At 41.5% G+C, this 11,123-nt stretch overlaps 1 protein-coding gene across 1 annotated transcript; it reads left to right on the forward strand.

Annotated features, from left to right (window-relative positions):
• Positions 1 to 1,357: 1,357 nt before the first annotated feature.
• On the forward strand, positions 1,358 to 11,123 carry LOC117305409. The gene is made up of 7 exons (XM_033790280.1): positions 1,358 to 1,513; positions 2,692 to 3,018; positions 4,109 to 4,450; positions 4,940 to 5,260; positions 6,103 to 6,459; positions 7,341 to 7,487; positions 8,284 to 11,123. The coding sequence occupies exons 1-7, from the start codon at positions 1,426 to 1,428 to the stop codon at positions 11,121 to 11,123; spliced, it is 4,422 nt and encodes a 1,473-aa protein (XP_033646171.1). The 5' UTR covers positions 1,358 to 1,425.

Genomic DNA, 11,123 nt, shown 5'->3' on the forward strand with positions numbered 1-11,123 from the left:
GTAGTAATACAATGATCCACACAAACATGCCTCGAAATTGCACGGTTTTCCTTTTACCTCGTCGACTATAACACGGTCGGCCATTTAGGGGAATCAAAATTGGCCGACCGTGTTGGTTCGTACAGTAAAAGGCAAACCTCGCAACTCGAGGCAACTTGTGTGGATCATTGTATTCTACTTTTAAAACATCTTCTAACAATTATGCATTTTATAAAAAATGGTTTCAAACGCTTTTTATAGACCAACTCGTCCGATCCAAGGCAACGTGTTCCTTAATATAGGATCGATCAGTTGTGCATGAGTGGTCAGTCATTGGCGAACATTACAGTGGCTAGGAAACAACTCATATAGGATCACAAATACATACAAATTATACGGTGTTATGATTGATGATAATAGAAACACTCCCTTGAATTATTTCTCTCTTAATGTCATATTTGATGAGAAATAACTAAAACTACAAAACTAGTGTCATGAAAAGAAATATAAAATTGGAACAGGTCATGCAGCGGGCACCCTAGCAGTATGTATGCAATACAATACACTACAAAGTACAATGCAACAAAACTGTATTGTTCCTCCATGGGGAGTTCTTTTGGCCTTTTCGCTTACATAAAAAAACACCAATAAAAAGTACAAACTAAAGGGGTTAAACCGTACCACAGACAAAACAGTTGGCATAAATAAGTTAAAAAGTGTAAGACGATCAGAAAAAGGGCAAATACAGAAAAATAACACTAACTATACACAACAATTGAAAAAAAAATATATATATATAATAGATTCTAACACCATGAGAAAAACTCAGGGTTTGCAACAACTTTGTTTTGATAATGACGTGTAATTTAAAGGCTGGACACTATTGGTAATTGTCAAAGACTAGTCTTCAAAGTTAATGTATCTCAGCATACGCATAAAATAAACAAACCTGTGAAAATTCGGTCTGTCGCTGAGCTCATTCGGTCGTCGAAGTTGCGAGATAATAATGAAAGAAAAACACCCTTGTCACACGAAGTTGTGTGCTTTCAGATGCTGGATATTGAGACCTCAAATTCTAAATCTGAGGTCTCGAAATCAAAATTCGTGGAAAACTTACTTCTCGAAAACTACATTACTTCAGAGGGAGCCGCTTCTCACAATGTTTTATACTATCAACAGCTCCCCATTACTTGTAATCAAGAAAGGTTTTATAGTAATATTTATTTTGAGTAATTACCAATAGTGTCCACTGCCTTTAAAGAGAAATGGGCAGGAAATGTTTTTCAAAGGGGTCATAATATAGAGTCCCATATTGGGCCCCCAATGTTCTTTAATTTTACTCTGCAGCCTTGCTGTGTAATTGACGAAGTGAGTTGGTTTGGCCAGTAATTCTTGAAAGTGTTGAAGACGGTCGAACCTGTGCTTATAGCATTAAGGGAGTCAACGATGCCAAGATCGTCTATAGGCCTGCGAGTGGCTTTTGTCTACTTCGTGATTGGACTTGCAAGGAGTAGCATTTGTCCAGCTGATAGAGGTATAATAACAAGTCGAACTTATTTTAAGCATTTCAAATATTAATTTCGCTCATCTTTAGTGTGTATGCAATAGAAGTTCTTGCGTGGCACTTCTGTTCGTCCCTTTTCAAACCACATTATACTTGCAACCTTAATAGAAACATCAATCTCGAAGAGAAACGTTATTCTCAAAGTTTTGTCTGGTTTTAACTTACAAATAAAATCCCCAAACAGTTTGCCAATCGATTGTAACCTTGATTTTAGAGTCCGCCCCGCCCCTTTATAACTAACAGTGTCGTATGAAGTGCACCCTCTCGTGTCCAGGTTGTTCCAGTGTGAACCCTAAGGGTGCGTTCGATTTATAGCTTCCCCCGGTCGACCCCGGTCTGCCCCGTTACGTTCGAATAGATTTGACGTTAATCCAGGGGCTCACCCGGGTCAGCCCCAAGTGCCCCGAGTGGAACGGGTCACTCAGGGCTGGGCCGAGGTGCATGACCTCACCACGAGAGGGTGAGTGATCGTTCAATTAGCTCTTGTCAGGGGCTCACCCGAATGAGCACTTAAGCTAATCGAACGCACCCAAAATCATTTCCCATTAGACCTGCGTATAAATACTCGGCACGCGCGCCTTCGGCGTGGAATGAGATGCATGCTGGTCTAGCTAGCGATTAGACCAGAATGCACCTCATTCAACAGTTAGTGCTGACGAAATGTGTTGTTGTATTGGGAAAAGTTTTATGGCAAACAGTGAAAATGCTACACAAATAAATAAAACGAAAAAAAAACCAAGATACACACAGAAAGTTCCGCAACTTCTGTAACGAGGAAATATTCCATTAACTGTTGTGCCCCTTGTTAACATGCCTGGAGAGTCTTTGTGCCCGTCGAGTGGTTTCACAACCAACCAAAACAAATCCAGTGTAACTCTCCAAATATCCGAGCAACAATCGTACAAAATGTCCCTCTCAGCAAAAAGCTATTATCCAAACTTTATCAAAATTGGATGTCACAAACCCCCATGTCATAGTGGGCAGACTTTGTACCCATGACCACGTTTGGGACCCTCTTATCTGTCTATTTTACATACTATTTTGAAGTGCCTTTAAACCAATTATTACTTGTTTTCTCCTTAGTTATTGGGGTGCACCCTCCTTTCATCCAGTCGTACCAAAATATTTTTATTTTCCACAATGTGCAGCTCTTGCAATCCACGATGTAACCAGCGCCACCAACGGCCAGGTCACAATCCAGCAAGGTATTCTTCAGCAAATTCCGTGCACTGCTTTTCGACCGGGCGAGAGTGTAGCCAGTGTTCTTTGGTACCGTGGCAACAGTCACATCGACCCTCGAAAAGAAAGACTGATTGGGCAGAACGACAATAGGGCAAACCAGAACTATGCTCTGACGTCATACAACGGACTGATCATTAAAGACGTCACCAAACAGGACGAGGGGAATTATGTCTGCATTGTTGTTTCTCGCGAAGCGATCAACAGATATAGCGTGGTTGAAGTACATGTTATAGGTGAGACGTTGTTCTATGGAAATATTTAGGGAGGTTCAGTTGCACGTTCCGCGTGATCGTGAACATGAAATCAACAAATCATTACGTTTAAAATATTACGTTTTTTATAACATACGTGAAGTTACCATTAGCATACGTGAAGTTCCCATAAGGCACGTTTACGTACGTGCGCGCAGACGTCACACTTGAGCATGCAATAAGCCCAAAGTGGCGGCGTCACGCACACAAAAACAACACCATATTTTGACGCTCACGTTCACGTATTTGCTTGCGTAACGTTCAGCTAAACCTCGCTAATGTGACTTCCTATTAAATGCGCAACACTTTACTCAGTGACGCGTGTGAGGCGTTTTACCGACCAGTGTTTTCCGGCAAGGTGTGGGGATACGTTTTTTTTGAGACCTAATCCTTTTACAACCGGGGTGAACCCCTTCTCTTTTCGACAAGTGCAATGGGTTATCTTTAAGGGACTTGCACAACACACACGGGACCAACGGCTTCACGTCCCATCCTAAGGGCCAAGCATCATAGTTAGGTGTCTTGCTTAAGGACACAGGTGTCGCGACCGAGACTCGAACCAACACTCTGCTGGGGGGGGGGGGGGCAACGTTTCTGAGGGATAGAATCTCCTGCAAAACCGTAACCGTAAAAGCGACCATAGCCATAAACAGTTTTAACATTCCAACAGGTAAACACACAATTTTTTTTTTTTTTTTGTGAATCATCATATTATTATTCTATCATTCTTCATTCTGGGTAAAGTGTGACCATATTTTAATACGTTACGGCACCGCTGCTAATAATAACAGGAGTCGAACTGCCTCTAGCCACCGCTAAATCTCGGTGGGTTAGTTGGTATGACACTGCTCTATAGATGCAAAGGTCGTGGGTTCGAATCACACCCAAGATATTATGACTGTCTGTGATGTTGTTCACAGAAATCGGGAAAGTACTGACTAGGGCCTGTACAGCTGCTCACACACGTCGGTGTATGTGGGTGAAACCAAACTAAATATTCTTTACCCTCAGGCAAACTTTCATCGAGTATTGCCATCATAAAACTAAACACATTGTTATCTTGTCAATGCAGAAGGCGTGTTTCAAGCCGTAGAAGCTGACCTCATAACTACGTCTAGCTTGGCTCAATCTTTACGTCACAGGATACCATGCCGGTGTGGTATGACGTCATCTTCAACGGTGTACTGGTCACAGGGAACCGGTGTTACGAGTGGAACTGATATTCTCGGTGCCAGGTTCCCCGGTGGAACTGTACTTCAGTTCCAAGGTCGAGTTGGTATCGGTGTAGCTTCGACCGGTTCGCTAATACTCAACTCTCTTCAAAACACCCGAAAAACTGCGAGGTTTTGGTGTCACGTTTTCGAGCTGGACGGGTCTTTGATGAATTGTTACGTCGACGCAAAGATAGTGAAAGGTTGATAACATTAGTTAATAAGAAAAATCACAAAAACTAAAAATGAAGAAGAAAAGAAAATGAAAAAATGAAGACATTCCAGATGGTATAACTGACAACCAACATCATATGTTATAGAAAGATAATTAAAGTACTTAGAGTGTACATCTTAAACTTATGACAACACAAATTATTGTTATCGATAGGGAAAAGAACAATCATTGAAAAACGTATAGAAAAAAAGCAAGATCAAAGATAACCAACAATTATTGTGTGCTTTCGACGCATAATAAAAGGTTTCAGGCCTAAAGTCTTTTAGTGTTTTGAGTGAGAAATAACCTCTTTCTCAAAAAACTATTTCATAGGGAGCCGTTTCTCACAATGTCTTAGGTTATCGACAGGTCTACATTGCTCGCTACTAAAAGAAGTTCGTTTTTGTTGCTAACATTTATGTTGAGTAGTAACCAATCGTGTCCAGTGTCTTTAACATGTGTTTCTTTCTCAATGTAGATGATGAAAAACCGTCAAACAATTCCCTTCAAGCTTCAACAGATTCCTTCTATGTTCTTAAAGGTGAAGATCAAACACTGCCGTGTACCGATGGACCAATTAGCGAGCAGACATGCGACGTACAATGGTTTAAAGATGCCTCATCAGAAATAGAACTTCTTGTGAACTATACCGCCTTGAATGACGTCACGTATGACGATGCGGGTTTTGGTCTCGGTAGTGATTTTGCTCTTTTAATAAAATCTGCAGATGAAGAAAATGGCGGGATATACATCTGCAAGATGAAGTCTGGTTTCCGGCGTATGGAGGTCCGAGTCATTGGTAAGGACTGAATAGACTCTGGTTCATAGAATGTACTGCACTCTAAAAGCTTGTAATAATCCCCTAATTTTCAGTACGGCATAGCTTTACAACTCTTTTAAAGCCATTATACACTTTCGGTACAGAAAAAAAAAAGGAAATTCACAGATTTACAAATAATTTACAGGGTTTACAGAAGGTAATGGTAAAAGACTCATCCTGAAATGTTATTCAATGAAATGCTTTACTTTTTGAGAAAACATTAAAAAAATATCAAATCTCGATAGCGAGAATTACGGAATTATTTTAAACACATGTCATGACTGGGCGAAACGTGGGGAAACTAGGGTGAGTTTTCCCGTTATTTTCTCCCGACTCCGATGACCGATTGAGCCTAAATTTTCACAGGTTTGTTATTTGATAAGCTTTAAAGCCATTGGACCTATTCGGTTCAGAAAACAAAAACAAAAAATTCACAGATTTACAAATAACTTACAGGGTTTACAGAAGGCAATGGTGAAAGACTTCTCTTGAAATATTAATCCATGAAATGCTTTACTTTTTGAGAAAACAGCAAAACAATATAAATTCTCGTTAACAAGAATTACGGATTTATTTTAAACACATGTCATGACACGGCGAAACGAGCGGAAACAAGGGTGGTTTTTTCCGTTGTTTTCTCCCGACTCCGATGACCGATTGAGCCTAAATTTTCACAGGTTTGTTATTTGATAAAGAAGTTGTGGTACACAAAGTGTGGGCCTTGGACAACACTGTTTACCGAAAGGGGTCCAATGGCTTTAAAGAGGATATCTGTAGATTACAAAATTGACTGTATGTACTTCTCCAATCCTTCAATGCAGGTGATACGTTTCCACTTGACAAGGGCAACATTTCAAGATTTGAAGAAATAACTTTTGAGCCTGGGCAGAATTACACGCTAGAATGTACGGTTGGTTTGAACACCACAAAAAGCAGAACAGCATTTTGGTCATTCGGCCAAAAAGATGCAATAAACACCACCGTTATCGGAACATTCAAATCCCCGGATAGTTTGGTGAACGCAGAGAGCATTGGAAGGAACAGCTGTTATAGTATCACCGTTGATGGCGCTCTACTGCTGACCGGCTGCCTGATTGATAGTGACGTCAGATACTGGTGTCACGTGTTCCTAGACGGTGTACTGTACCGATACTATGTGGATTTGGTCGTCGTACAAGGTAGTGTGTTTGTTGAAGGTTGGGGAAAGGTGGGGTAGATCGGCGCTTGGGATTGTCACGTATGGTTAGAATGACGAAACGGTAAACATTGCCCCGATTTTAAAGAGCTGAGTTTTCAGCGCAAGGAGTCAATGACAATACGCCTTTCTTAATATTTATGCATGAGGTACGTCACAATGCTAACCCAAATCGAGGCAATGGGCAAAGCCACTGCAAGTGATGGGGGACTTGCGCCCATAGCCTCATTTTGGGTAAGAATTATGACGTCATGTATAAGTATTGAGAGAGGCGTGTGAAGTTGCCTGGTCAAGGGTTAGACTGCTCGATTGCAATATCACAATTGGGTTGTGGGTTTGAATCATACCTGTGCTATCTTCTGATTTCACAATGACTAGAATAAAATGTTGTCGTCCAGTTACTGAATCCCAATTTCTTGATTTGTGTATTTCATAATCAACGTTAAACCATGGCATATGAGAGAGGTTTGCTGTTGTCAGCTTGGTGATTAATTAACTCCCATTGTGGGAGGTGGCCGAGTTCCCTTGACGGAAATAACATCCAAACAAACAGACAAACAAACATACAAACAACCAAACATAACCAAAGTAATGCCTAGCAGACAGAGGTTTTATACCGGCCAAAACATAATGGACATCCTCTTCAATTAAAAAGGTTACCAATAACGAGCAGTTTCACAATTAAAAAGACCTATACAACTTAAAGATGGCTTCATATTTTTGTGTTCACTCGTTGTATTTTAATACTCCACATTCTTTTGAATTACTTTGAAAACTGTGTGTTGTCTCGGCCTTAATAAAAATTGCAACTACCGTAAAGGAATTTTATACTATTGTTTTCTAAATACCGTTTGTTTTCTGCAGATTCGTCGAAGTCTTTCTTGGGTCCCTTCTGGATAATAATCCCCATTATCGCAATTGTCATCATCGTGTGTTTAGTGACTGTGCTCTGCTGGAAATCCCGAGTAGTCAAACCGTATTGCTCCTGTTACGTCATGGTTGATTTCGAAGGTAACTTGAACGGTAAATTTCTATTGATTATATAAAAAACTCAGCCAATCTAGAGCAAGTTCGAAGACAAACATTTAGTCGACAACTGACCAGCATTGATGCAGCAGCGATGGATTTCAATTTAGTACCACCGCGGTATTCAACATGTCATTGCCTTTCGCTATAGTGTCACTGGCTCCACTCTGCGCTTTGCAGAGGTTAGCATGGAACTGGCTAGAAAATATGGTTATGAGGCTGGTTCCAAATGGTCGATCACATTAGTCAACCAATGGCCGATCAGCCTTGGATCGAGTCAAAATAGTCAACCTTTACTATGGGGCACATTTTGAGAGTGACAGCATTAACAAGTGCGCCACCAAGAGGCTGCGATGAAGAACAGACCCTTGCCACGGAAGAGGCAAAGTGGATTGATCAAACCCACTTCTTTTTAGTAAAGTAGAACAAATCTGTCGTTGGATTGATCAAACCCACTTCTTTTAGTAAAGTAGAACAAATCTGTCGTTTTAAAGTAATACAAGCTTGTCCATCTTCGATTAAGACCAACTTCTCCAGTGGTTGACAAGCCTAATAAGTTATCCAAACAATGTGTTTTGATAGTTGACCACCTACAGGCGTCACTATCCTTTTTATTATAGGTTTGTCAACGGCGCATTTTTGGGTTGGGTGTATACCCATATAAATTTACCCAGTTTAAATGGTGCCCCTTGTTTACCATAAAAGGGCTACTTGTGACAAATCTTGAGAATGGGGCTTACTTTACCATTTTTTTTATATATTTTGTTTTTACTGTTGTCAGATTCTGACGCAGAGCTGATTAGAGAAGTCAAGGACGAAGTAATGGTGAGGGTTGCAAGAGTTCCAATAACGCCTTGGGCTACAGACGACACCCCATCATGCTACAAACCAATGGTAGACGTCTACATACCACCCCAATTGTTCATCAAACACAAACAAGCCGAGCACACCATACGGTATCAGTTAGAATCAGACGACCAACTCTTTGACGATGGTATCTCACAGCTAAAAAGTAAGCATGTTATCCTTGAGGGTAGGGTAGGTAGCGGGAAAACCACTCTCTTGCACAAGATTGCGTTTGAAATGTGCATTGGGAAAGCCGAAGCATTGGAGAGACAGGTTAGGTTGGTGCTGGTCTTAACAGCTAGGGTACTCCTTCAACATGGAAATCTTGGTGACGCAGTCTTTCAACAGTTAGGTCAACCAAAACACACAAAGATATCGCCAAGTTCTATCAATTCATTTTGCAAAAGACACACCTTGGATGTGGCGATTCTTGTTGATGACTGCGAGGAAGTTGGACAAGTCTTGGAGTTTATCAGAATGCAAGGTCTGTATGGTGCTTACGTCGTTTTGGCAACAAGACAAATACAGGATACAGATTTTAGATCTGAGTTTGATTGCCGTCATGTCACAGTCTCTGGCTTCACACCGACAAGTTCTCGAGGGTTCATCAAATGTGTTCTTGACAACAGCAAGAGGAGCGAAGAACTTGTCGGGTATCTTGACGATCATATTTTACCTCCCGATGTTGAGTCTCTTCCATTGAACCTTACGGCTCTGTGTCAGCTATCTTTGTGGACAGACGGTGAAGTTTTCAGACGTCGCCTTAAAACAAGCGAGTTGTTTTGTAAACTGGTCAAGTGTTTGTTTGATGGTGCTGCGTGCAGAACAAAACAACAGGGCGATGGTAGTGGTCAAACCATGGAATGCCATCAATCAACTCGAGATCAACAGGGCAATGGTAGTGGGCAAACCAACGCAGGCCATCAACCTACTCAAGATCAACAAGGCGATGGCAGTGGCCAAACCATGAAAGGCCATCAACCAACTCGAGATCAACAGGGCGATGGTAGTGGGCAAACCAACGCAGGCCATCAACCAACTCGAGATCAACAGGGCAATGTGAGTGGTCAAACCAACGAAAGCGATCAACTAAGCCAACATCAACAGAAAATGCTGGTTAATTTGGGAAAGATAGTAATACCAAGGGTTTTACAGAATCATGGCCTATTTTGTGAGCTGTCCCGAAAAGATGTTGATCAGTTTGTTGAAAGCACGAATAGTGCCTTTGACGAGGGTGTTAGAGTTGGGCTTCTCCGTGAGCGAGTTGGAGGTTCTGCATCTCAAACAGAACGAACGGCTTACTTTGTCCTAGAGATTCTCCAAGATCTCTCTGTCGGCATCAGTTTGACCCAAGCCGATAAAAGTCTGTCTTCCTATTTGGAAGAAATGGTGCCTTTTGGAACGACATTTGCCAAAGCGTTCCTGTTTGCTGGTTTGCCAAGTCATAATGCTTATCCTTCCATAAAGGGCATAATAGAAAAGACACTTGTAGATATTACAAGCAAACTGAAAAGTCTGAAACCAGTGTCTGGACAGTCCTTAGCTCCAATTGATCAGAATACGTTTTTGAAACTAAAACAAAGATACATGCAGATGATTGAAATGTATCTCCAACTCCAACATGAATCAGGAGGTGGAGTGAGCTTACCAATCAAGGTCAGATTATTGTCAGTAGGGAGTTCCCCTAAATGCAAGATTCGCTTAATAGGGGTCTCAAGTCATAAGTTACAGTTGCTTTCGTACTCTCTCACACACCTGCACCTGCAGACAAAATCGAAGATCAAGTCCATCAAGTTGCTTCGATTTGGCAAACACCCGTCGAAAGAGCTGAGGAAGTATCTGGGGGATTTTTTTCCATACGTGTTTGAAGACACTGATAAAGAAACGTCCAAACTTGAGGAGACAGAATTGGTTAATGTAACGCTGAGTTTGTTGTTGGAAAGGTTTGAATCTAACCTAAGGGGTGAGGTTGATGGGATTTCATCTAACCTTGACCTAGACACCGGTGTCATTCTTGCCATGCAGTCTCCATTTCTACAAGACGCCATGCTGTCGCAATCAGGTGAATGTTGCTCGTCAACCCCTGCTAGAGACTTTGCCCATTGTCTCCTCAAGCTGACGAATTTGGAGGAAATTGTCTTGATTGGGTCGATTCTAGACTCAAAGACCATCTGCGAGATGGCGAGAAACCTGAAGAATTTCAAGTTGTTGAAGATGCTAGATCTTCGTCTGAACAAGAAGATTGACAGTTCTGCTTTCAGTGAGGTCACACAATCAGTCTCTTCTTGCAGAAGCCTGGTTGATCTTAGACTATCTCTGTACGTGGTAACTCTGCAAGGGTACGATGAAGTCACGCGATGTCTTGAAAACGATAAAAATGGTTGGAAGAGATTGAAGAAACTGTTTCTGCTTCACGGTAATCCTACAGAAAGGTTTGTGGTATTTCTATCCGAAGTCATGAGGTACCTGAAGAATATCAATGAATTCAACATCGCAGCAATCAACTCGTCTGAGAAGTTGTCACATGAAGCTATTGCCGGTTTTGAAAGTGCTTTCAAGTCGATGGGGATCAGTCAGAAAAACATAGAGATTGAGAACATGGAAGATTTGAGGGCTAAAATAAAGCCGGCTTCCAAGGATCAGAAGCAACAAGCTGGGAGTATCGAGCCGGCAAAGGAAAGCGAAACATGCGGTGTTGATGAAACCTCTCCATTAATAGATGAAGATTTCGAACTACCCCAAAACAACCAAGAGGGGGTTGCACAAAAGAGCTAG

Source organism: Asterias rubens, chromosome 22 (assembly GCF_902459465.1).
Source record: "Asterias rubens chromosome 22, eAstRub1.3, whole genome shotgun sequence".
Classification (NCBI taxonomy): Eukaryota; Metazoa; Echinodermata; class Asteroidea; order Forcipulatida; family Asteriidae; genus Asterias; species Asterias rubens.

What these genes read in the sequence shown, in the direction of transcription:
- LOC117305409 (XM_033790280.1), top strand. Translation starts at nt 1,426, where the DNA reads ATGCCAAGATCGTCTATAGGCCTGCGAGTGGCTTTTGTCTACTTCGTG. An exon ending in CATTTGTCCAGCTGATAGAG is followed by an intron (nt 1,514 to 2,691) that starts GTATAATAACAA and finishes CACAATGTGCAG; the next exon opens with CTCTTGCAATCCACGATGTA. An exon ending in CGTCATGGTTGATTTCGAAG is followed by an intron (nt 7,488 to 8,283) that starts GTAACTTGAACG and finishes TACTGTTGTCAG; the next exon opens with ATTCTGACGCAGAGCTGATT.